Source organism: Halichondria panicea, chromosome 1, assembly GCF_963675165.1.
Source record: "Halichondria panicea chromosome 1, odHalPani1.1, whole genome shotgun sequence".
Classification (NCBI taxonomy): domain Eukaryota; kingdom Metazoa; phylum Porifera; class Demospongiae; order Suberitida; family Halichondriidae; genus Halichondria; species Halichondria panicea.
Genome location: NC_087377.1, coordinates 3,725,227 through 3,751,640, shown reverse-complemented (window position 1 = coordinate 3,751,640; position 26,414 = coordinate 3,725,227). Strand labels below are relative to the sequence as shown.

The following is a 26,414-nucleotide window of genomic DNA, read 5'->3' as shown; positions in this document are numbered from 1 at the left end:
ACACACACACACACACACAGGCACCCAAGATTGTCTCTGCCGTTCCAGTCTTCACTAGCACCACACTCTCGTCCACCAAGTGCTTACAACAAGTCACTGTCACATTCAATACAGACACCAACGCTCCCATTGTTGAGATGCCCTCAGTCATTGGTGACATCATCAGCTTCGATCCCCCTCACTTGGACTCGGCTAAAAAGTACGGGCAATGGATGGACTATCAGACACTAGTGGTGATCTTCATGGGAGACTGTGTGGAGGTGGAGGTGGAGACTACTAGTGGGAAAGCTCGACCAATCTTTGTTGCCTTTATGGCTGAGCAAGGTGGGTAAATTGTTTGTAAAGGTTTGCTCTGTATTATATGAATCACTAGTGTCGCTATAGTACGTTTTACATGTACATGTTTCCACAGTGAAACATTTTTAGCGATGGCCTTATACAAACACATAGTATGGAAACTTTGGTACCCATTACCTATATAGCTGTAATTATAGAGGGGACCTGCATAAATTATAGTGAATGCATATTAACATACTGCATACGTACAATCAAACTACTTACAAATCAATGCTCATTGAAGTTTTACAACTTTATACATTCCTATTAACAGGTGACTGTGACTGGGACACTCCATGCACAAGTGGTGTATGCTTCCGTAACGAGACAGGCTGCCCTATGGTAACCTACACCCACATCAGTATGGGAGATCAAACTCCACCCACCGCCCCGGGCCCAGCACCAGTGGAGACGACTCAGACCGCGGGGGATCAACCGCAGTCCCGTCTAATGGCCCTCCTCTATAACCTCTGTATTGCTGCAGTAGTCCTGCTAACTGCACTCCTTGTGGTGTTCACCTGTACCACAGCTTGTAGGTGAGTGGTCTACCCCTACACAGCAACCCTGAAATACATGTAACGTTATAATCCCTTAATAAATCTATTGGTCTCGCATTTAGAAGTTCTACACATGCATGCAACTCCTTTGTCTACAAAATGTGGTTACCACACTCTTGTAGTTATAGTGCTCTTGAATGTTGAAGCTATTCTGGAATGGACGTATTTTTCACAAGATTTGCTCTTTTTTCTCACAGGAAACGAACTAGATCTCCGGCCACCATCAAGCAAGTGGAGATTTCCCATCCTACTACACTCAAGCACACACATGTTCAAGACTTGCCAGTGGTTGTGACCTTTAACCCCTCCAGTATCGTGACAAAACCAACGACTGTACCTACTCAAGCAAATCCAACCAAGAGCCGACAACAAGCAGCAAAAAAATCAAATATCACGTCACAGCAAGAAGATGAGAATCCATTGCTGGAAGCTTCTTCTGAAGGTGCAAGAATACCGATATCAGGACAAGCCACTGATCGAGCAACGAGCAAGAAACGCTCACCTGGGAAGAGAGGAGAGAAACAACAGTCAAAGGCCAAAAGAAAGCCGCCATTTCCCAAAGAAGGGGAAGATGTTCCTAAACCTATTGAAGTGGTCCCAGCTTCAAATGAGAGACTGCAAGATGTAGTCACGTCATGTGATCACTCGAGCCCTTTCTCATTGGGGCCGTCTGCTATTATACAGTGCAGAAGAGAACAATGTGTAGAGCATAGTAAGCACCACCATCCGTCACAGACCACCACCCTCAAGAATGGAACACGAGAGAGTGACCAATCCGTTTAGTGCAGATTTAGGTTCTAGCTCATTTTATCCACACACCTCATAATTATTATAAATACTGGCATTATATGAACACTAGCATTCTGTATTATTCTCCGAGCTCTTTTTAATTTATTAGCTTTGATTAAAATTTCACATTCCACCATACTGCATAATGTTCTTTTGTGGTTCTTACTATTTCACAGTTATCCAGTAACTGTGTGCAATGCAACAAAAATTTTTAAATATTTACTGCGCATGCGCACTTGTCAAGCGCATGCCCCACCCCCTTTTCTTAGGAGACTCGCGAGAACAATGGAGCACGTTGAGAAGGTCCTAGCTGTCTTGAAGAGAGGCTGGGAGAGCGAGGAGAGGAAATGGTTCATCTTATTCCGGTCTCCAGTTGAGATATGGGCAGACAACCCAACCTACCTGGCCTGTGAGCTGGTATTCTATGTCTGGACCTTTCTCATTCTCAGGCATGGTAAGAGTTGCATGATTGGTGAGCTCAGAGCTTAGTAGGTGTAATACATTAATGTGCCACCCCAAGACTTGATCCTTTATATCTCCTTCACCATTTTACTTGCATAATTAGTTTTTTTGCAAGACATGTGGATGATCACATGTCTGACATTTTGGATTTACTACCAATTTTTTTCTTGTTCAAAAACTTATTTCCAAATTTGAACTCTAGCTAAAAATATTGACTTTTCTTTAATACTGCAGCGTGCAAGTATCGTGGACGTTGCCTGCTTCTGTTGATGGCCGCCCTCTTCCATGGCCTGGTCACAGAAAGCCTTAGCTATATCCTCCCCGACATTGACAACTTCTGGCACGGACGGACTATGGTCATGTTGCTCAAGCAACGACTACCTCTGCACATCATGTTGTTCTGTGAGTATGTGTTTCTGAAGAATTGTTGTAATGTACCAGTTGGTGGAATTTAATTTTTGCAGGATAGTAGTCTGTGGTCAAAAGTTTAGGGTCGACCGTCCAATAGTTTTTGACCACATTTTGGTGGGCTACCACCAGGGTTCTATTTAGTGAGAGGAGGGAAGCTAAATGCTCCCCTAAACAGTCTAGACCTCCTTCCCCCCCCCCCACACAGTCTGCAAATTCCATAACACATAGATATAAACATGCATACTGGAATCTAATTTTTGCAGAATGGGCGTGTTGGTAGTAGTCTGTAGTAACAAAAATGTACTGTAGGGACGTCAGTTGACCAAGTAACTTTTGATGGGCTACAGTTGGGTTCTATCCAGTGGCTACAGTTAGGTTCTATCCAGTGGGAAGGGGCCCCCTCAAACACACAGTCTACATATTCCAACATGCAAAGATTTCTGAGATTGATTTCTGAGAAAAAGTAAAAAAATGTTCCGGTTGGCCCCCTCTACTTTGTTTATCCTTCTCACCAAACCATTCATCCTAGACAGAACCCATGCATGCAGAATTGGTGTGCGTATAGTGAAACTTGTCTATTGTGGTGTCCCCATATAACCATGTCACCCTGTGCTCTATAATGAAGCCAGGTTATACTGTAGTAGAGTGGTTTCAAATGATGACAACTCGCTGCGTTCTTTCCGAGTTTATTTATGACGATTTTTAGCGGCTGATGAAACCACTGATAGAAGTATTGTACAGTGAAAATTCTGTATAAAGAACAATTTTTATTGTCACTGTGTCATTTCAAAATTTTAAATCTCCCAATCCCCTCTCCCTGATACAGATCCATGCTTCCACTATACTACCAACATGGCTGCCGCTAACCTCAAGCTTCCCTGGTGGGCTGAGCCTTTCGCTGTTGCCCTGGGAGACCTATTGCTGGACATACCATTCGATATCCTGGGCATCAAGCTGATCTGGTGGACTTGGCACGATACTGACCCTAATATATTCGACAGGACATACAGTGTACCGTGGACAAGGTATGTGTGTGTGTGTGTACTGCATGTGCGAACTGTCTATTGTGTCCCTATAAAAGCAGGCCACCCTCTACAATACAGCCCCTGGTTAATGGGCCCCAAAATCTCCTTATATGTATAGCATGTGTTTGAACCTGTGTTAGCAGGCCACCTCTTTATCACAGCCACTGTTAGTCTGCCCCTACACTATAGACAGGCTTCTATGTATAGTAGTGGTTTCAAATGATGACAACTCGCTGCGTTCTTTCTGAGTTTATTTATGACGAACTTTAGCGGCTGATGAAACCAGTAATAATTATAACAATTATTCTGCATACCCTCAACATGTGCATGTCCAACCCCCCCCCCCCCCCACACACACACACACACACACACACACACACACACACACACACACACACACACACACAATATTCCGATAGCTACATATTCCACCTGACGTTTGCCGCAAGTTTCACCTTTCTCCTCAACTCTTCGAGATGGTTGTTCACTGGCAGCTCAGATAAGGAGAAAATGACCAACAACTACTTCTCTGAGTTTGCTTGTGTCATCATTACAGGTACGTACTTCGTGTGGTCTTAGCTACACAAGGGCATGTACAAGTATACTCTAGATACTGTTTAGAGCTATCAGTGCATATACATGTAAATCTCACTCTAAAGCTGTTTGCAAAATTAATAACTATTTTTAATTATTTACGAACAAGCAATGCATTTAAATTTATGGTGGCTTAATGCGGTCACCACCCCTGAAGAATGAACAGAAAACAACTCCTCTTAATAAAGGCCACTTCTGTATAATTATAACGGCAAAAACTTTAAATGTGTCTGTTATGGTTAGTAGGGGTTTTTGTCGTGCTTCATTTTGTATTAGTAAAACCAGTAGGTTTTACATAGGATTGGCAGTGGGTTTGCCTGTGTTTAGCAATATTTCAATTATTTTGACTCATGTTCAAACTGTTCTATCTCTGCAGGGAAAGGCCACATCAAGAAACTGGCTGAACAGATAGTTTATTTAGCCTTTTCTCTCTTTGTATCTCTCATTTCATAATCCATAAACATTTTAATGAATGAATATTTTCATTTTAAAAATTGCACTATTTCGACGTTTCACCGCTCTTTGTCTGACTGACTAAGTAAGTAAGTAAGTAAGTAAGTAAGTTTCTTGCCCAGCATTTACTCCAAGTACAGCCATCTCCAGGACATTCTGCACAGGGTTTCCAAACGACTACAACCTGGATTACAAAGCGCTTCTTCAGATTTGCGATTGCTTCCACGAGGCAGATGACCTCTCAGTCTCTATTTCTCTTACCTAGACAATTCCGCCATCTTTAATGACTCAGCAATTGCGTTGTGGCCAATAATAATAGATAGGCGTGGCTAATAAACCATGCGCCTAAAATCAGTGCAGCAGTGCTTTTCCAGAGCCTGAGGTGTTCCTTTTCTTCACACTGTTCAGCTCTAGCTCCCTTTCTCTGACAGGCATGCTATATGCACTGGCTAGATATCATGCTCTTAAAATGGCTGTCATTTAATACTGATTCGCAAATTCAACATAATTATCAAGCAATAAATTATTACTCATTATACTATAATTATTAGTCCAGAGATATTCCAGAAGATATCTGATTAGTCCTGTCTTCTCTTCTTGTACTGCCTCTTGACGTTCCACTTATGCATGTCATGATACGTAAACTGTACTGAAAAAGAAAGGGAATCCGACTAGAAAAACATTTGCAATGTGAAAAATTGCTAGGATTGGCCAGGGGAACCACAAAAAAGCGTGGGAACAAGAAATCAGACGAGAGCATAACTCCAATCCGTTACAACGTCATGAACATGTACAATACATAGTATATTAAATAATAGACTGTGTTCCAGATCCACCTATCAGCTTCCATCCACCACATCATTCCATGCAGTCACCAGTACGGTCCGTACATGTTACTACGCATGGATGGACTGTGTGTACCTGTGCTCAACACTGCATGTATTAGGAACATCAATTCATCACAAATCATCATGATTATGTGCCCCACATTCTAAAATGGATGTATAATAAATATATATAGGGATTGGTCATCACTCCACCAGTAAAAATTGCGTGGCATATTGGCTGGGAAAACATGGGAAAACTACCAGTATACATGTGATTGACGTTGTAACGGATTGGAGTTATGCTCTCGTCTGATTTCTTGTTCCCACGCTTTTTTGTGGTTCCCCTGGCCAATCCTAGCAATTTTTCACATTGCAAATGTTTTTCTAGTCGGATGAGTAACAGTGACCAGAGTACGTACATGTGCATGTAGTGTGTATTGTAATCACGCCCACACACACACACACACACACACACACAGCTTGTCTCTCGATGCCGATGGCTGCCCTGCTTCAGTTCACACCTCTCTACCATGCCTTCCACGACATGCACGGAGTCCACACTGAGGTGTGTGTGTGCGTCATTGTTGGTCTCTATGTCATGCTGGCATGGAGTGGGGACAGGGGAACTGGAATGGAAGCTCGGAATGGGACTCAAGGTGCAGGTGAGGTACTGGTACTATTTTATACGTATATTCTGCTATGGACGGCAAATTTAAATGCCTACCAACCTTCCAATAATTATAATTATTGGCTCAGCATACGGCCACAAATTAAAAGTTGCTCACATAATTTTTTTAAGTGGTGACCATTCAATCCTCAGTCAAATTTACCTCTTTTATCTAGCCATCGTCCATGTTGGCCTAGGAGGTGGTTAATACCTATACCACCGCCACCACCGACCAGTAAGCTAGGGCATACTGCTTCAGAAACCTGTATACCACCGCCACCACCGACCAGTAAGCTAGGGCATACTGCTTCAAAAACCTGTATACCACCGCCACCACCGACCAGTAAGCTAGGGCATACTGCTTCAAAAACCTATAGCTGCATGGGTGTTTTCCAGGACTGTGTTCTTACAATTACGTATGTTAATTGTCATTGTACAGGTCATCGTAAACGACACTCTGTTTTCAACGAGCTCTCGTTAGCCGTCGTCATTCACTACCTATTCTACATCGTCCTTGTCTTTGTTGCCTCCCCCGAGAGCTACCGCTCGACTGGACCTCACGAGACAGTGGGAGATTGTGACTCTGTCTCCACCATCAACACGGTCACAGGACTGGTAAGTACCGTATGGGTCAATCCTCATAACCTGTCTGTAAAGTCGGCAAAATCTCTATACACATGCACAGCTTTCACTTAGTTGGCATGCAGTAAATACCACTTTTGTACCCTCTGAAACGAGAGTATAAAATTAGATGGATTGGACTTCCTATAATTTGGAATAGCCTTATTACTTCTCCCGTGGAGGATACAAACTTCTGAATTTGTCTTGATGGTGAAGATTGAAGAAGCCACTGCCTATGTATACATTAGTTGTACGTCCCAGCCACTAACCCGAATACCCACTTATTGCAAGAACACCCACCCATCAACACACACACACACACACACACACACACACACACACACACACACCCACGATCCACAGAAGCTGACCAAGAAGACTTTTCTGTGTGCCTCGAACTATTCCGAACCGTACTTTGACTTTCACTGTCTCTCAAAGAACACTGTGCTGCCATCGAATGGCTCCAGCTACTACACCATCTGTGGCACACCATTCCCTAATATCATAGAGTACAAGTTTATGATTTTGGGCTCGTGTTTATTTGGACTGGCTTTTTACTATCAGTGGTTTTTTAGGTCAGCTAGGCCTAGCAAGATGAAGAAAGCATAAGACAGAATAACTGTGGACTGGAATACGGTATTGATTTCATTCTAAAATTTTGATTGTATATAGCTACAAGCTAAAAATTAGTTTTAACATTATTTGATACTGGGATATTGACCTGTATATATTATTATTGCACGTCCCATGTAAGCTAAAATTTACATTAATTAACACTGGATGACTGTATATAATTTTTCTTAAAAATTACTGCACGTCCACATAAGTGCTCCTATTGCTACTAGAGTCCGAGTAATTATGGTTCATTCTAGGTGACTGTATCGGTGCTAGAGTGCTCTCACGAGCGTATCCGGTGAGTGTCTTGTGTGCTTGAGGGCCGTGTACTGTCCTACCAGCCTCCCTCACCGTGACACCAGATACTGGGTCTATAGTATCCACCTGCATGTGTGTGTGTGTGTGTGAGGTTTGATTGTAGGCAAAGATTGTTGCAATTGTGTGGAATCCCACACACTCCCAAATCTTATAGCATTGCTAGCACAACACAGACATAATAATGTATATAGCAAACGTAACTAATTTATAAGCTTTCACTATTACTATTTGCTTCCACGTAAACACTGTACACGTACATACATGTTGTACGTACCAGCTAGTGAGGGCAGTGTTGGTCACACGCACACACACACACGCACGCACGCACACACACACACGCACGCACACACACACGCACGCATGCACACACACGCACGCACACACACACACACACGCACGCACACACACACACACACGTACCAGTGAGGGCAGTGTTGGTCGCTCTGGGAACCTCCTACTCTCCCCCATGGCAAACTTAACACCTCTTAAAGATCTGTGTCTTGGATCACCGTGTACTTGTGGTGGAACACTCAACGCTTTGTTCTTGATGGGTTTGAGGCGTCTAGTTGAGTGAGTGGCTGTTTTGGGGGGTTGACTGGGCGGTGGTTTAACCAGGGTCACTGTAGGCTTCACACTGGAGGGGAGCAGAGACAGAGATTAATTTAAGACTGTATTATAGTTGTCACCCTGGGGGCAGACCAACAGTTTGTAGCTTGCTAACACAGGTCTAAACACATGCTATGGAGACATTGCATGGGCCCATTAACCTGGCTGCATTGTAGTAGTCTACATGTACATTATACAATAATAACTAGTGTTCAAGCTGGCGCTGTGCTAATGCCTCTCGCCATGTTTTTGCTTTCGCTCAAAAGTATTAGAGTGTTATATTAGTTTTTATAATGAATTTTATATTAAAGTTAGCTTATCTATATAAAGTCACTGAGAAGAAAATACTTATTTACATGCATCTATTGTTGTTATTTATGGCTTACCAGGACCTCAAGAAAGAAGAAAATTGATTCTTCCAGGATCTGTAGTTCAGTGTATATAATATCTAAGAAGAAAAGACCTGTGTACATGCATATTGTTATCTATATTGTTATATGGTAGTGTTTTGTGGCTTACCAGGCCCTCAAGACAAAGATGATTCTGCCAGGAGGATCTGGATCTGGATATTATTTTCTCACACATGGGGAATGAGCGCGCATGCATGCGCATTACATCCACAGGAATAATTAAAGGGTGTGTCCAAAGAGATCCACAACTGGCTACTCCTAGCTAGCTAGCTAGCTGTTTTAACAGATATTTTCTGAGTATTGTAGCTAACAAAAAGCTAGCGCTTTAGTGCAAGGCTAACTCATATGTTGAATAGAAAGTTTGTGCGGACAGATGATGCTATGAAAGATTCTGAAGAGACTGCAACAGCCTTCAATGTGAGTCAAACTAGCCATAACTTGAGAAAGAAGCTTTAGTTTGCTAATCCACGAATCAAAATCCAAGAGAACGTGGCTAGAAGCCTATAGAAGCTGTTAGCTTTCGTCGCATTGCAACCGTTGAGCAGTTACAGCTGGAACAGACACACAGACACACACACACACACACAGTCAGCTTTACCGTATCCCTCGTGCGGCTACGCCTCGAGGCATAATTATAGAGGGGGGTTATCTGCTTACAAGGTAAACACAACGGACACATTCTGAAAATATTTAGGCCCAAAAGTAATCTAAGCAAACTCTTTCGTAGAGCTACAAAATGCATTGAAATTGGACAATTAATCCAGGTTGGACTCACCAGTGACTAGGGAATTTGGTCGGGTCCAGTCGCACCATGTGGACAAGATTGCCACTCTGATCATAGGTGACCTCTTTCTGCCAGTTGAGCTGTACCGGCTTCATGCCGTAGGGGAGTGGGCGTGGCATTGTGGGGATTTCCCCTGTGAGGGACATGGGAGTGTGGGAGCGGAGAGAGGGGGTGGGCTGTAAGGGAAAAACAACAATTAAAAGTTGTGTTTTATTCTGGACTTGGTGTGAAAAAAATATTTTAATTTTTTTAGCTCACATTCCTTCCCATGGTCCGATCAACTAGAAGATACATACATTATGCAACACACAAAATAATTATGAATGCAAGTACTGTACATGTACATGTATGATGTATAGAGGTGAGGATGTGCCCAGATTTTTCGCAGTGGTACGTGGCTCACAAAACTGCCTCTATTAGCTACATGTATAGTATGACTGCAGTGTAGGCCTAAGAGGTGGTTACTTTTGTGTATAAAGGTGGCTCCTTAGCACCACGCACTGGGACAACTCTCAACACGGCAGCTTGCCAGTCCATTTCTCATCAAGAGAAGGGGAGTGGTTTCCAGTCTAGCAACCACCATCGACTAAGTGTGGGCACATGCATCCCTGGTATGGTACAGTTGTGTGTGTGTGTGTGTGTGTGTACCAGTCACCTCAATGTCCTCCCTGGCTGTTGGTGAGTGAGTGTCCTCAGGTGGTGGTGGTATGGGGGCAAAGCGTGCTTTAGAATGATGGGCAACCGGTCGAGCACGAGTCTTCATCTGTACAGGGTCGGAGAGTTAAAATTAATTGTTTCATTATTCAACTGAAGATACATCTATGATACATAATACTAGCAATAATGACATATCCACATTGTACATGTAGATATCGTATTGCATAATGTTTTTGCGAGTGGAAAACCTTGATCCAAATAAGGGCACTTGGCCATATGTAACTTTTGCAATCAGAATTGTGATGTCATACAAGTGCCAGTATAATAATTATGCCTTTGCTGGTCTTATTTTTTGCCAATCCATTAGCAAATTTGCTGATGCTCGGAAAAATTGTAGTAATAACTTATATAGGCACAACAGAAACATACGTGCAAACTACATTGTTGTACTTGTATGAAAAAAATTGTGAAAGTGCGCGATGCCCTGTACCTTGACTGATGCTGACTTCCTCTTAGAGCCACTAGTGCTTCCCCTCAGCTCAGAGCATGGCCGACTGCTCTCAATAGACCCCTCAGATGAGCCCTCCTCGACTACTGGTGGTGGTCGTGGTCGTGGTGGTAATGATGTGGTTACTTGCACTGGGTCTAGAGTGTCGATGAGTGACGAGAGTGTGGAGAGGGTGGCACTGGGGACCATTCCCCTCGCCCAGGAGTCTATAGTGGCCGGGACTGGCTCTGTATGGGGTGTGTGTGTGTGTGTGAGGTGTGTGTGTGGGTACATGTATACGGAGTGTAATCAATTAAGAGTGTACCATGAGGTTGAAGATCAAGTATGGTGCATCTATCGATAATTAAGCATACAATCATGTTGTACACTCTCTCAGAGCTGGTAGAATAATATTATTGCTAACATTTGAAACATCCTTGAGCTGACATACATTATGTAACACACATGTACAGTATACTGTCATCATTTACTGCAGTCACGTACCTTCATCCTCCACCCACGAGGGGTCACTGGTTGTGTTCCCCTCACCCTCATCACGAGACAGGAACTGCCACTACACAATGGCCAGTGGATTAGGAACAGAACACATAAACTTAATCCGCTATAATTATATGTATACCAGATAATTATGTGAACTGGAGATTCAGCTGTATAGTTACATATTTATTTTATTTGTTTACATACTTTTCAATAAGTGTTATCAATACACGTGTAGTAAGTAGGGCAGGCACACTCTCTCATAAGATTGTTATGCATCCTGAAGCTTAGAGTTCAAGTTTAAATAATTACACTGCTATAATGTATACAATAAATCATGCATTATATACACAGAGAAGAGTTCAAGCACATGCTGTATATACAGTAGGTGTAGTGAATTGATCGACTGATCGAGCCACTTGTTTTCCTTACCTCAATAATCTTCAATAGACTGTGCCTGGCATCATTGATGGTGTGAGGGAAGGCCTGCTTCTCCAGGTAGTGAGAGTATATAATACTAAAGGCCACCTCACACACTTCAGTCACAATGTCTGTGGCTATCTCTGTACCGTCAGCACGACTCAGGAGCTCCAGCCTGGACATGTACACAGTTATAAAACACGTGTTTTCTTGTTTAAAGAGTGTTATAGTGCTATATAAATATACGCGAGCAAAAAATTTGGCCAATTTTAGGCTCTAAAAACTTTATATTTATTGTACGCGATTCACATAATTCATAATGAACACTGCGGTTTCGTTGTCCAAATGATGTCTCGACTAAATGCCCATTAATTGTACAATACAAAACATGCTACATAATAGCCACTCGCATTAGTAGTATGTATCACGCATAAATAAAAGTTATCTGAATAAGCTACGATATCATATATCCGTTATCGTTATAATATGGATATCGTAGCTAGTGAGTAGTATTTTTACCATCCTTTCTCTGTCAACTTCCCAGGAACAATGTATTTGTCAGGTGGAGACTCGACTGGTGCCGGGGCAGGTGTAGATTTATCCTTTTCTTTGCCTTTCCCTTTGGACGCCATTTTAATTATTGATTATTGCCAATGGCAACAAAAAATGCGTGGGCAAAGTCCAAGTTAGTGGGCGTGGTCTACTCTCATATACACTAATGGGCGTGGTTCTTTCCAAAGGAAAATGGTGGAGCGGAAGCTACTGAGTCTAGACTAAAAGCTAGAGAACAAGTCCTTGACGAACTTTTATGATATTTGAGAGGAAATAAGGTCACTGCAATATATCCTGTGAGTTTTAAAGATTGCAAGAAGTAGCTAAACACTGCTAGAGATTAACGTAGCAGCTATTTTTTCTATTTACTAGGGCTAGTTTTGATTGCTGTGCTGATAAAAAGCTTTGTATAGGTACGTACGTGGGTTAATTAGTAACTTGTTGTTTCCAAGTGGTGAAAGCATGCTGTACAAAGAGATATTGTGATCACTCAAATGCATTTATGATATAGACTTGTATCTTTATAGTATGTCTTTGCTAGCTTAATGATTACCCTCCCTCCAAGTTGTTTGAACTTGTAGTCAATACAGTGCAGAAGGTTACAGTCGTTTTGTGTTGTGCATTCGATTCGTCTGTTGTATAGCTACTGAAAGATAATAAAAGGTGTCACAGCTTTGGATTATTTTATGAGTTCATAATTATAATAATTAATATTGTGTGCATAAGTGTATTGGGTAAACTACCACCTCAAGCGGGAAGTGAAAGCCATTGGTAATGTATCTGTTTGGAATTAACTCGTAGAGCTACATTGAGCACGGGGTTTCCCCCTTTTTACACACCCCTCGCTATGTACATGCCCATGTTTAATGCTAGACCAAAGTTGATTTTGTAGTAAACTACACTGTATGTATCACTAGGATGCACTCCTGGTATCACGTTCTTTTCACTCACACACACACTCGCGCACACACACACACACCCTCACACGCACACACACACACACACACACACACCCTCACACACACACACACGCACACACACACACACACACACACACACCCTCACACACACACACACACACACACACACACACACACACACACACACACGCACAGATCCCAAGATGTCGACTAGCGAGGAACCCAAAAGTCCCGATGTGAGTACGGATGATCACAGTGAAGCAGCACCACTCACCACTACTGGGAGAATCGTACCAAGTAAGCTACATACTGTACATAAAACAACGTATTCACCTCATTACCTCATCAGCCTTTTCCTTCATATTTTCTCAGAATAGGTATCAAATATCTGTCTTTGGCTGTATTTACATGTGTCCACACACTGGTCGGTGGTGGTTGGTACTAACCACCTCTAGACAAAAAATAACCACCTCTTAGATCTTGTTTACTACATAAAAAGAGGCAAATTTGTGAGACAATTAAAATAGCCACTCCTGGCACACATCACCGACTGCTCTGATGTGAATAATCGTAATTTTTTTAATTGTTTTTGCATGTAGTACAAATTTTATTGTATATGCGTCCGAGATACTGTCATACAGAGCCAGGTAATGAATGTAGGATGACATTATTAGTACATGGAAGGATTTCCTTGGTTGGGCACAGTGAAGCCTGTGTGTAGCAACCACCATGTAATGCAGGCTATTGAGATCCAACAAGCTTTCCTGTTTCAGTCTTTTGTGCTCTACCATGTAGTAGGAATGTTCACAAGTTTATTGTACTTTAAACTATAATCCTGTACGTACATGTACACACCCTCACACACACACACCACATCCCACCCACACACACACATATCTGTGTGCTGGCCATTGAGAGATCCTATTGATTTTGTTTCCTTATTGCAGCTTTTTGTTGTTCGTAAAAATTAGTTGGATTCATTGTCTATCCTCTTTGAGAATAAGCCTTCCTTCATGAAAATACGTCTAAATGTATAAATGTTACATGCAGGTTGTTTCGTGTTTTATACCACGAGCACACACCACAGATGTATGTTTCTGGCTTTAATACAATGTACTTTATGCACATGCGTACACTGTACATGTACATTCTTCTTGTTTAGTCTTTTGTGCTATTAGGTATCCCATGTTATGGGAGTTGTGTCATGTTTTAAACTGTTAGCCTAGCCCCCTCACACACACACACTTTCCCCTACACCCACACATCACACACACCCTCTCCACACCTCACACACCCTCCCCACACCCACACCTCACAACGCACACACCCCACACCCACACAGCTGTTAGCCCACCTGCGCCTGAGCGGCTCACAATAGATGATATCTACGATGAGAATGGGATGCCCAGGACGGAAGTACTCAAGTCTCACTTTGTGCGAGAGGGTAGACTGTCACAGGAGGCAGCTCTCAAGCTCATTAAACACGGTAAGAGGTAGTAATAATCAGGGCTGCATCCAGGACTTTGGGTCAGAGGGGCAAATGAAAAATGTAGGAGGAACGAAGCCCCCCACGGTGTATGCAGTGCACACCAAACTAGGGAGTCTGGGGGCATGCTCCCCCAGAAAAATTTGAGGGCCTTAGATCGATTTGGGGCAATTTCAGCTCACAAGTGATCATAATTATAGCAGTACAAATGCCTATTAATGAATCTTCCATATCCTAGGGGGGGAGGGTGTATTACCCCCCTCAATGTAGCCCTGTAGACACAACGTTACCGTATTGTGGGTAATTTCCTGGCGGCATGATAGACTCAAGGTGAGAGTACGTAGTTACTGTGCTGCACAAGGTTATATGTACATACCTGATACTTCTGAGTAACGGTTAGCATGAGGTGTTTGCAAATACATGTAGTGAGGCCTGTGTGTGGGCCAGCCAACATAGTTATTGGATGTAATAAAGAAATGGGTCCTAACACATGCTATGGAGATACTTTGGTGCCCATTAACCTGGCTGTATTATAGAGGGTGGCCTGCATACAAACACATGCTATGGAGAGACTTTGGGGCCCATTTAACCTGGCTGTATTATAGAGGGTGACCTGCTTATAGGGACACCACAATAGACAAGTTTCACTGTGCAATACTACGAGATCATGTGCATGAGGTATATACATGTATGTGTTATACATGACAGTAAGTTGTACTGTAGTATATCAAAGCCCGAGGGACACTTAACACATACACACTGTACATGTACAATATACATATAGATACCGAATGCTCACGAGCTGACTGATAAGATCCCACTGTTCATTGAGACTAACTAGAGCAATATTAATACATTAATAAATTTTGTATCCTCACACAATCTATAGTGACCGGAAACGTTAGCTCATAGTTCCCTGCCCCAGACACTCTAGTGGGAGCTACATGTACCTCTTAAACCTTGTACATTGTTGTACAAATATTATGGCTATGTAATTAACAACTTTCATGCTAATCCTTAAAATGCTTCAAATTGAGTGGTGCCAATTTTTTTCTTCCAGTTGTTTTCTCTTGTTGATTGCTGTATTTCACAGTTTGGAAAATTCTTTGAGCCACTGTTTGCAAACAAAGCGGTTCTAAAGTTACTTTAAAGTTATTGTTTCTGGTCAATGCTATGAGTAGTACAATACATGACCACCTGGGCCGATACAGTACAGTGTGTGTGTTTGCTTATGTACATACAGTGAAGCCTGTCTGTAGAGACTAACAGTGGCTATAATAAAGAGGTGACCTGCTTATAGGGTAACCACAATAGACATGCAGGCTTCACTAATAAAAAAAAACCGATCCCACACACACACACACACACACACACACACACACACACACACACACACACACACACACACACACACACACACACACACACACACATACAGACAACGCACACATGCACGCGCACACACACACACAGGTACTGACGTGCTTCGTGCTGAAGAGACGCTGCTCGCAGTGGAGGCCCCGGTGACTGTGTGTGGGGACATCCACGGGCAATTCTTTGATCTCATGAAACTGTTTGATGTGGGGGGTTCCCCTGAAACTACCCGCTACCTCTTCCTAGGAGACTATGTGGACAGAGGCTACTTCTCTATAGAGGTGAGAGAAGGTGGTCACCCTCTGTAATACAGCCTGGTTAAGTAGTGTTTGCTATTAATGAGAGGTTTTCTGTGCACGTATAATTATACTGTAACAGTGTATTGTACATGATTATAATTATTGTACTGGTCTTGTTAGAAATTGTACATGCAGTGAAACTTGTCTATTGTGGTGTCCCTATAAGCAGACCACCCTCTATAATACAGCCAAGTTAATGGGTCCCAAAGACTCCATAGCATGTGTTTGGACCTGTGTTAGCAGACCACCCTCTATAATACAGCCAAGTTAATGGGTCCCAAAGACTCCATAGCATGTGTTTGGACCTGTGTTAGCAGACCACCCTCTATAATACAGCCAAGTTAATGGGTCCCAAAGACTCCATAGCATGTGTTTGGACCTGTGTTAGCAGACCACCCTCTATAATACAGCCAAGTTAATGGGTCCCAAAGACTCCATAGCATGTGTTTGGACCTGTGTTAGCAGGCCACCCCTCTATAATACAGCCAGGTTAATGGGCCCCAAAGTTTTCATACCATGTGTTTGAACCTGTGTCAGCAGGCCACCTCTATTATAATCAGGAGTTTGTGACTGCTTGCTTGTATACATAGAAGCCTGTCTATAGTGTAGGGGCAAACCAACAGTGCCTGTGATAAAGAGGTGGCCTGCTAATACAGGACATTGGGGTTAATGGTTGGGGCCCATTAACCTGTCTGTATTATAGAGGGTGGCCTGCTAACACAGGTCCAAACACATGCTATGGAGACTTTGGGACCACATGTACTAACGTATTGTAGAGAATGAGTACAAATATAAATGCATTGTACTATGTACTGTACTTGTACGTACATCTTACTTACTCTTGACTTGATCTTTCATTGTCATTTTGGACAATTTATACGTCAGCTGTGTATGTACTGTATAGCGAGTATATTCGAAGGTATAAATGTTCGTGGATTTAAAGCAGTGTACCACGAATATTTATACCCACGAATTTAATATTACATGCCTAATCAGTGAAAAGTTTATGCCCTCGAAATATACCCGCTATATACACCGTACTTTATTCATACCATCTCCTCAACCAATGTTTCCCCTGGCCTACAGTGTGTGCTGTACTTGTGGGCGCTCAAGATCACGTACCCCAAGACACTGTTCATGCTGAGAGGCAATCACGAGTGCAGACATCTCACCGAGTACTTCACCTTCAAACTAGAGTGTGAGTGCATGGGTCAGCTTTGTGTGAGCACATTCACTGTGCATGTACTGTGCTGTTAGGACCTGTATACATGTGCATTTAAAGTACAGTGTGTAGTGGTTTTCTCGATTGGTTTGTTATTGAAAGTGTTAATGCAATCACCTTTGGCTTTTGTTTGACCTTGTCTCATTGCTTGATATACTGTAGCATTTACTGTGTAACATGTCTATTCTGGTAACCCTTTTAAGCTCTATAATACAGCCAAGTTAATGGGCCCCGAAGTCTCTCCATAGCATGTGTTAGGACCTGTGTTAGCAGGCCACCCTCTATAATACAGCCAAGTTAATGGGCCCCGAAGTCTCTCCATAGCATGTGTTAGGACCTGTGATAGCAGGCCACCCTCTATAATACAGCCACTGTAGTTGGTCTGCCCTACACACTATTACACAGGCTTCACAGACTTGATTATGTATAGCTGGATGGTTTCCTCTTCCTGTGTTGATGAGATGTTGTGGGAAATGACGTTTCTGTTCAACACTGGACGTGTATATTAATTAGCGTTTGTATGGTTATGCTTGGTATGTGTGGGTGGAATGAAATCTGATCTCATTAGGTTTGTTAAAATCAAAATTTCCTTCAGCATTTTTTCAGGGAACAGTACTAGAAAGGTATGCGGACGGTGTTGTTGCTCTTACTTCTGCGAAGACCAACAGTGGCTGTATTATAGAGGGTGGCCTAGCTGCTAACAAAGGTCCAAACACATGCTATGGAGACTTTGGGGCCATTAACCTGGCTGTATTATATATATACATGTAGAGGGTGACCTGCTTATAGGGTGACCACAATTTAGGCTGCAGACTGACCAAATAGCTATGGACTGCACATATAGTTTTCTATTGTGTACAGTACAGTACAAATACAACGGTAGGAAGTACGCTCATACCCCCCCCCCCACACACACACACCTCTCACACACTCCACTCCCCCCACACACACACAGGCAAGGTCAAGTACACAGAGACGGTGTACGACGCTTGTATGGACTCGTTTGACTGCCTCCCCCTCGCTGCTGTCATGAACCAACAGTTCCTCTGTGTTCACGGCGGCCTATCACCAGAGATATTCACACTAGACGACATCAAAAAGGTACTACATGTCTAACATACAATGTACAGTACAGTAGAACCTCGATTATCCGGACACCTTGGTTCCAGAAGCAGGCCGGATAAGTGAATATGCCGGATAATCGAATAGATAAACCACGCCTTGATCCACCCACTTTATTGATGAACAGCAGTGCCGCATGTTGTCTGCGCATGCGCAAAAGAAAAGCAGGCATGTCTCCATGGTAACAGCTGCAACGCGCATGCGCATTTGAGGGACACGCCCATTTTCTGAATTATGTAATCAGAAAACTGCCAAGCCGGATAATCGAGGTTCCGGATGATCGAGGGCCGGATAATTGAGGTTCTACTGTACATGTATAGGGACTCCACTTTATGTGTCTCTGCACTGGTGGTGATGGTGGTGGTTGGTACTAACCACCTCTAGAGCAAAAATTAACCACCTCTTAGGCGTAGTTTACTGCATAAAAGAGGCAAATTTGTGTGCTAAATTGAAATTGAGACTGACTGGGTTGGAAAGCTTCACAGTTGACTGGCAAACACTTTGAGAGGAAAGCGTTCGATAAACTCCAGATCTTTGATCTGTGTCATTCATTGTATATTGTAGGAGTTCCTGAATACATCTTGAAATTGGTCAATCTAGTGTGTTAAATTATAGCCTCTCAAAATGCTGCTTTCAATATAGAGAAAGGGTGACCACAATAGACAATTAAGTGTCACTGTACAGTGTTTGCTCATAGCTTTTGGTGTAGTTATAATGATCAATATATCACGTCGATATCCTTGGCTGTGTAGCTGGATCGGTTCAAGGAACCACCAGCGTTTGGTCCGATGTGTGACCTCCTCTGGTCTGACCCTCTCGAGGACTTTGGACAAGAGAAGGCGAGTCAGGAGAACTTCAGTCACAACTCAGTGAGGGGATGCTCCTATTATTACAGGTAAGTAATTATTGGTAAATTGTCATTATCACATTTAAGGTGTGTTTGGTAAAGGGTCATCAAACTAGCATTGTACATGCGAATGCAAACATAACAGATAATTTTGGTCTGTGTATACTTGTGTACAGTGCAGTGTGTGTACATGTATGTCCCAACAATATAATGATGACCCCTCCCCCTAGGTTAGAGCCCAGGTCATACATTTTACTGTGTGTACAACAGTTAATTATAGCCTCACTCCACCATACATGTACATGTACATATATTTCAACACCCCTCCCCTCCCTCACTCCACACCCAGCTATCAGGCGTGCTGTGAGTTCCTCCAACGTAACAACCTCCTCTCTATTATCCGAGCTCACGAGGCACAGGACGCTGGCTACAAGATGTACCGCAAGAGTCAGTCCACCGGCTTCCCCTCTCTCATCACCATCTTCTCTGCTCCCAACTATCTCGACGTCTACGGAAACAAAGGTAACTAATTATTGTACTTACTGTACACTAATAATTAATCAATCAACCACTCATTGTACAAAGTCCATGTTATGTGTATACCGTATATCTTCTAATTTATCGGACACTTCTAATTACCCCGGACACTCTTTTGGGCAATTTTCGTTGTTCTAATACAACGGACACTCCAGTGCTTTAATATTACATTTGTTCTAAATATCCGGACAATACTTTGAAAAGTTGAGTTACATTCACCATTCACAGACGGCAAGTAAGACAAGACTTAGAGTGCTGCAGTTAGATAGCTTTGAGTAGCTATAATTGTAGATAGCTAGTGCAACTATTCAGTCGCACACTGGACTAGTAAACTTAGCTAGCTCGCATGCAAGCAGTTCTAATTATTCCGGACACTTCTCATGCTGTATAAAAATCTGTTCCAATTATACCCGGACAATTTCCAAAATAATTATTTTTTGCTGTCCGATAAATTAGAAGATATACGGTACTAGCCTCGATCCCAGGCCGAGTTTTCGCTTTTACATGTATCAGATAAGCAAACAACTACATGTAGTACCAGGCTTAGTTGTTTGCCTATCCAATATGAAAGAGAAAACTCGGCGTGTACATGTATGGAAACAATTGATCTACGCTAAATAATATACAGTCAACACTACATTGTATATACATGTGTGTACTTCTGAATGGGCCTGTTTTTGGAACGAACTTCTTAAATTTATGGGAACATTCAATTTCTATGCCTTTGGTAGCTGTTTATAGCGCTACAATAAATTATATTTCTTTCGTGGGGTGTTTTTTCTGATCTATTTGTTACAATTCTATAGACGCTGTACAGTTTTGCTCTGTACACTGTAAATTCTACTGTCTATAATGTCACATGACTGCCCCCCTCCCAGCTGCCGTCCTCAAGTATGAGAACAATGTGATGAACATTCGACAGTTCAATGCAGTGGAGCATCCCTACTGGTTGCCCAACTTCATGGACGTGTTCACATGGTCGCTGCCATTTGTCGGGGAGAAAGGTACTTATTTCTGTGTTAGAGGGAAACCCGCATATTGTAGTATTATAGTACGTGTAACCTGTCTCTATTGTGGTGTCCCTATAAGCAGGCCACCCTCTATAACACAGCCAGGTTAATGGGCCTCAAAGTTAGCAGGCCACCTTCTATAATACAGCCAGGTTTATGGGCCTCCAAGTCATGTGTTTGGACCTGTGTTAGCAGGCCACCTCTTTTTTACAGCCACTGTGGGTCTGCCCAAGGGTGACCTCTATAGACAAGTTTGACTGTACACAGTCTGTGATTGTTTCATCAAAAAAATATGCGTATATCGCAACAACATTTGGCAACGTGTCGTTTGGGCAATTGTCTTCGAAGTAGACTTGTAGAACACGAGTAATCTTCATATTCTTTGATAGGATATCTTGCTTATCCTGAAAAGTTTTAAGAATTTTTTGGCACTCCCCTCGCTCTTTATAATTAGTGTGCTGATTCGGTCCTTCTGAGAGAGTAAGAAAGTCTTTATCACAATGAAGATGAGGATAATTGCCTCCTGAATTTCCAACGTATTCTTGATTGCCACAATTCTTCTTCTTTATGTTGACACCAGCAGCCAGTAAAAAGAGAGTTAGAGTTGTTAGCACCATGACAGCTCATACATGCATTAACAAGCAAAGTAGGTCCTTGTTTCTCATCAACTACTATACACCCCTTAATTTCCAAGGACTTTGAAAATTTAATTATATTCATTGTTTCCTGTGTAAACATACAGAATAATCAGTCTGCCCTAAGACCCCAAATGTTGTAAGACAGGAAGTGCTACCAGTTGCCTCATGAATATATTAATGAGAACAGTTTTCTTTGTTTCTGATAAAAATAAAGGTTTTTAGAGCTATCTAAGTTGAAATATGTAATAAGAAGACAGTTTAACATACGATAAACACTTTAAATCATGAATTTGGGTCAAACTAGCATAAAGTTTTGCGGAAAGTTTAATTTTTTGAACTTACTAATAATAATTATATATTCATTGCTTCCTGTGTAATGATAATGGGCCATAATGAATCAAGCAATAATCAATAATAGACAGCCATATAATGTCATGTGTTTTGTGGGATTTAAATGTTGTAACCATACAGTATATAGATCTAGATAAATATAGTTGCTTATAATTACATGTACAGGTATAAAGTGACCAACTTGAGCAATTGTGATTTAGTAGTAGTGATGCCTTGCTCTTTATAATCAGTGTGCCTTTTACTTCCTTCCGAAAGAGTCAGAAAGTCCTTATGACGATGAAGATGTGGATACTAAATACCTATTTCATAGCCTCAAGAGAAGACAACACTTCTATCGTTCTATTTAGTGCGCATTAAATTGTAGGTTATTATCCTCATACATGTAGCAGGTTAAAAGGATGATTACATTCCTGATCGACAGCATATATGCCGACGCTATACTGATGAGAACTCGCTGGTATCACGAGACACTATAATAATTATATATGTAGAGCTAGGTTAGCATGTGTTGGACTAGCCTCCTTCACAAGGCCTCAACAAGGAGGCCTGCTACTGCTTTGTTAGCCGAGTGCACTCAAAGCTAAGCGCTCGTGGATAGGCAAGTTTTTAATTAACGCAACATAAGTATTCCTTAAAATTAATTATTCGACCGCAATAGGTTCAACGCAGGTATAGATGTAGTGGGGATGACATTGATAGGTGCATTACAGCCACTGTTAGTCTGACCAAGGGTGACCACTTGTAGACAGACTTCACTGTACTGACAATCTGTGATTCTTTCATACAAAAATATTATAACCTAGCCTCGTTCCCTGGCCTTACTTTTTCTTGCTGTTGTCACTGTTCATCCATGAAAGACATAGTGCTAGTGAGGCAGCAAAGAAAGAAATGGGCGTACAGTTAAGAAAAAGTAAGGCCTGGTTTGGGAAATCGCGTGATCCACAAGGATTTTTATGAACGTGGGCGATATGTAGCCCACAATCGTGACGTAGGTATTCTCCCACGCATTCAGAGTTAATAAGACTGTACTGAGACAACCACCAAGCTGTGCTGCAAGTCAGATCAGAGAACCAGCGTGGCCAGCTCTGGTGGCAGTAGCTACCTGCTATATGATAATGATGGCTAAGCTATTCTTGATCTATACTAGCATGTAGAAAGACACAAGAAAAGGTAATAGTCTGATAGAATCTGAACACACAATCTAGACTAGTAGATCATCTAGCTAAGCCTAAGGTATATAGCTAGCTATAGTGCTTGCAAACTTCCAGTTCCAAGTCCATGTCCAGCTTGCATGCTACAGGCAAAGTTTTATTAGTCATAGATATCTGTGTGGGCAGTCCAACATCTCTAGCTCAGCATGCCCACGCTCATTTTCACCCTTCTACCACCCTTCTACCCTCACGCGACTTCCCGATACAGGCTCTCCTTTTCCTAACTCTACATCTATTTCTTTCTTTATTCCTCTAATTAACTACCGTATTTTATCTCATTGAACGATTAAGACAGTATTTTATCTTATTGAACGATTGTGATAAAGAACAGAAAAAGGAGAGCCTGTGTAGAGGCTAATTATAACCTACATCTGTAGATATTATAAAATAATTTTAGCTCCGAGTATAATTTTTTATGCTTGTACTGTAGTTTTGCTTGCTCCTAGACATGCAGGCTTCTCTATACTAACATGTGATCTAAATGTACATGTCATGTGCATGTATCATCAGAGTTCTTTCCTTGGCGAATTTTCATTCCGGCAAACGTCTTCAAAGTACAATTTTAGAGCAGTAGTAATCGACTTAGGATTAGCAGCCTTTCCATAATAGTTTAGCTTGTCTTTAAGAATTTCATTAATTGTGTTGCACTTCTCTATCAAATTAATGTGCCGATTTTTCTCTCTTGAAAGAGTAAGAAAGTTTGACCCACAATGAAGATGAGGATATTTGTTTCCTGGATTCCCGACGTATTCTTGTTTGCCACAATAGATCTTCTTGATATTGACAGCTTCACTAATCAGTACAAGAGCTGCTAGTATCAAAGCAATCTTCATGATTGAAAGTACATGTACATGTAGCTCATATGACATGTGCTTTTGTGTGCTGTCTATTTATAGGAATGTTGTAACCAGTAGATCTATAGTGATAGAACTTTGGTTAGTGACCACCGCCGCGCCCAAGGATGACCACTAAAGACAGGTTTCACTGTATAATTGTTAGGGAAAGCTTATAGCGTCCTACATGTAGACATGTACGTACATGTGTGTTGTTATGTGATGCACTGTATCTTACAGTGTAGTAACCCCCCTCCCCCTCATAGTAACGGAGATGCTGGGGAATGTATTGAGTCTGAAGGACGAAGATGACCTCTCAGTGGATGAGGACAAACAGGTGAGCCCCTGCCTATAATAATAATTAGGTGTGCTCGTAAACCTGTCAATGTCAGGTGGGCTCTGTATAAGGTTTCTCTGTTGAATTTAATTACTTTACAATCAAAAGATAGTGATTGTCATACAAGCCGGTATAATTATACAGGTATTTTATTGTGTAAAGCCTTTAGCACTCGCAAAGCTTACATACATATCATTATTTGATACTCGCAACACGTAGATTATGGTATACAATTATTGTGTAACTATGTCATGTGTAACTATACATGTACGTGACTGTACTATAGTCGTGTAGTTCTCCTCTCTGCAACACTATTTTTAGTTGCTACACTGTAAGTCTATTTCTTCTTGGTCCCAGGTGGATCCCGGGTCAGACGCAGCTCAGAGCATAGCCGAAAGGAAGGAGGTCATCAGGAACAAGATCAGAGCTGTCGGGAAAATGGCAAGAGTCTTCTCAATTCTGAGGTTAGTATATTATATATACAATTGATACATGTACCTGAGGTGGCCATTGTCGATGGGTTGTTGTAAAAACCGTAGTGTTTCATTTGTTTGGATATAACAGTTGTTGGATATAACAGTTAGTGTTTCTGCAGGGATGCAGGTTCATTGTATGCACAATATCGTGTGGAGTATGGTGAAGTTAACTCCTCTCCTTATACACATGTAAAGGGTCATTAACGTTACTAATACAATATGATAATAATACTTCTCATTCGGTAAAGATCATTATATGCATTAGTGCTTAAAGCATATGTCATAGAATTAAAATGCTTGCTTGTAAAACCAGTATAGTACGTGTTGGTGCATACATGTACGTACATAATTATATCTTTTACTTATGTTCAACTTCACTTCACTCTTTTATTAATATTTTATTAATGTTTTTATTATTGTAGAATGGAGCATGAGAATGTGCTCAAGCTGAAGGGTCTCACACCGTCCGGCCAGCTGCCAGTGGGGGTGCTCTCGGAGGGACGCACCGGCCTCACCACAGGTAACTATAGAGGAACTGGGTTACGGGTATACGGTAACTAAAGGGCAACAAAGAAGGAATGTGTTGTGAGGCCCTTGTTAGATCTGTTGCAACAAAGTTAATGACAGGGTACATATAATTATAGTTTCTTTCTTTGGTGCCATCTGACCTCGTGGCTAGATATCAAATGCATAGTAAAATAGTCCAATAGTGTGCCCAGAATGTTCAAAGTCTTGGCTATTTCCAATTCAAATTTGCCTCTTTTATGTAATAAAAGTTAATAGACTTTATAGAGGTGGTAATTTTTGTCTAGTATAGTTAGTGCCGACCACCACCGACCAGTGTGGGCACATCCCTAATAATATTAATGTTAACCCCTCTCCCCTCTCCTCAGCAATGGACGAGTGGAAGGACAAGGTTGGTAGCTTTGGTGATGCCAAGCGTCTTGACCAGATCAACGAGAAGATGCCCCCACGACGAGACTCTGTCGTGAGCATGTCAAGTGAGGCAGCTAATAGTCCGATGTCTGTTGAAGATCAAAAATTCTCTTTTGACGGGACAAAATAAATCTGTACATATTATATATAGTTGTTATAATTTTCAGACAGTAAATTTTGTTGCGTGGCTTATAATAAATTATATGCAATCATTTTAGTTCCCCGTTTTGCACATATAGCTCTAATTATAATAATAGACATGCTGACATGCAGTAGCTGTGGATAGAGTTCTTTTATTTATAGCTCATTTCTTTGTACATCTATAGCTTGATATAATGACATACATACACACACACAGTCGTGCAGACTTGACATGATTATAAATGACCATAATTGAATGACCGACAGTGAATGCAAGCAAGCACTAATTATAGACAGCTTAATTAGTGTAAGCTGATTCCCAGTTAAAAGTGCTGCCCGCAACAGACCTGTAAAATTAAACACATTGTTATTGAAGCGTCTACTGCACTGTAATTATAGTACCTGAGTACCATATCATTTATTGCTTTGTGTATACCATAATTATATGGCATGTGACTGGTATATTGGCTATAGGCCCTGTCATGATAAATAATTATAACTACGAATTAATTAAGATGTATGTGGTCTATAATTTAAACAAAATGTCCATTTTTGGTAAAGATCATTACATTAATTAAGTTTTGC

The 26,414-nt window shown here is 41.7% G+C and overlaps 4 protein-coding genes and 1 long non-coding RNA gene across 6 annotated transcripts in view; 3 read left to right on the top strand and 2 right to left on the bottom strand.

Moving 5' to 3' along the window:
- LOC135334147 (uncharacterized) overlaps positions 1-1,830 on the top strand; it is a 28,695-nt gene extending 26,865 nt beyond the window's left edge. The window contains exons 55-57 of the mRNA XM_064529219.1: positions 21-324; positions 611-872; positions 1,091-1,830. Of these exons, the coding sequence (XP_064385289.1) occupies positions 21-324; positions 611-872; positions 1,091-1,676 (1,152 nt within the window). The 3' untranslated portion in view covers positions 1,677-1,830. The remainder of the gene's footprint in view (positions 1-20; positions 325-610; positions 873-1,090) is intronic.
- Positions 1,831-1,949: 119 nt separating this feature from the next.
- On the top strand, positions 1,950-7,462 carry LOC135336304 (uncharacterized). Its single transcript, XM_064532069.1, has 7 exons — positions 1,950-2,136; positions 2,379-2,546; positions 3,382-3,580; positions 4,000-4,136; positions 5,934-6,116; positions 6,561-6,736; positions 7,106-7,462. The coding sequence occupies exons 1-7, from the start codon at positions 1,968-1,970 to the stop codon at positions 7,349-7,351; spliced, it is 1,278 nt and encodes a 425-aa protein (XP_064388139.1). The 5' UTR covers positions 1,950-1,967; the 3' UTR covers positions 7,352-7,462.
- A 61-nt stretch (positions 7,463-7,523) lies between these two features.
- On the bottom strand, positions 7,524-12,214 carry LOC135336244 (uncharacterized protein C2orf81 homolog). The gene is made up of 8 exons (XM_064532003.1): positions 12,057-12,214; positions 11,550-11,712; positions 11,124-11,193; positions 10,623-10,867; positions 10,131-10,238; positions 9,467-9,651; positions 8,096-8,309; positions 7,524-7,741 (listed from the first exon to the last, which is right to left on the bottom strand). Exons 1-8 carry the CDS (start codon positions 12,167-12,169, stop codon positions 7,550-7,552), a joined length of 1,290 nt encoding a protein of 429 aa, XP_064388073.1. The 5' UTR covers positions 12,170-12,214; the 3' UTR covers positions 7,524-7,549.
- Positions 12,215-12,241: 27 nt separating this feature from the next.
- On the top strand, positions 12,242-26,081 carry LOC135335880 (protein phosphatase 3 catalytic subunit alpha-like). Of its 2 annotated transcripts, XM_064531542.1 has the most exons (14): positions 12,283-12,385; positions 12,462-12,502; positions 13,205-13,306; positions 14,352-14,495; positions 15,969-16,150; positions 17,255-17,366; positions 18,346-18,491; positions 19,265-19,407; positions 19,709-19,881; positions 20,775-20,900; positions 24,206-24,276; positions 24,634-24,740; positions 25,175-25,272; positions 25,646-26,081. In XM_064531542.1, exons 3-14 carry the CDS (start codon positions 13,213-13,215, stop codon positions 25,816-25,818), a joined length of 1,569 nt encoding a protein of 522 aa, XP_064387612.1. In that variant the 5' UTR covers positions 12,283-12,385; positions 12,462-12,502; positions 13,205-13,212; the 3' UTR covers positions 25,819-26,081. The 2 variants fall into 2 exon arrangements, with proteins under 2 accessions (XP_064387603.1, XP_064387612.1); XM_064531533.1 differs by lacking the exon at positions 12,462-12,502 and having other exon boundaries at positions 12,242-12,385.
- LOC135337611 (uncharacterized) lies at positions 22,577-24,001 on the bottom strand. Its single transcript, XR_010395200.1, has 2 exons — positions 23,472-24,001; positions 22,577-22,694 (listed from the first exon to the last, which is right to left on the bottom strand). It is a non-coding gene; the product is annotated as an uncharacterized LOC135337611 (long non-coding RNA).
- Positions 26,082-26,414: the final 333 nt, after the last annotated feature.

Coding starts and splice junctions, on each gene's coding strand:
- LOC135336304 (XM_064532069.1), top strand. CDS start 1,968: ATGGAGCACGTTGAGAAGGTCCTAGCTGTCTTGAAGAGAGGCTGGGAG. Junction 2,547..3,381: donor TCTGCACATCATGTTGTTCT/GTGAGTATGTGT, acceptor TCCCTGATACAG/ATCCATGCTTCCACTATACT. Junction 4,137..5,933: donor TGCTTGTGTCATCATTACAG/GTACGTACTTCG, acceptor ACACACACACAG/CTTGTCTCTCGATGCCGATG.
- LOC135336244 (XM_064532003.1), bottom strand. CDS start 12,169: ATGGCGTCCAAAGGGAAAGGCAAAGAAAAGGATAAATCTACACCTGCC. Junction 11,713..12,056: donor AAGTTGACAGAGAAAGGATG/GTAAAAATACTA, acceptor GTACATGTCCAG/GCTGGAGCTCCTGAGTCGTG. Junction 10,868..11,123: donor CTCGTGGGTGGAGGATGAAG/GTACGTGACTGC, acceptor CACCCCATACAG/AGCCAGTCCCGGCCACTATA.
- LOC135335880 (XM_064531533.1), top strand. CDS start 13,213: ATGTCGACTAGCGAGGAACCCAAAAGTCCCGATGTGAGTACGGATGAT. Junction 20,901..24,205: donor GCCATTTGTCGGGGAGAAAG/GTACTTATTTCT, acceptor TCCCCCTCATAG/TAACGGAGATGCTGGGGAAT. Junction 25,273..25,645: donor ACGCACCGGCCTCACCACAG/GTAACTATAGAG, acceptor CCCTCTCCTCAG/CAATGGACGAGTGGAAGGAC.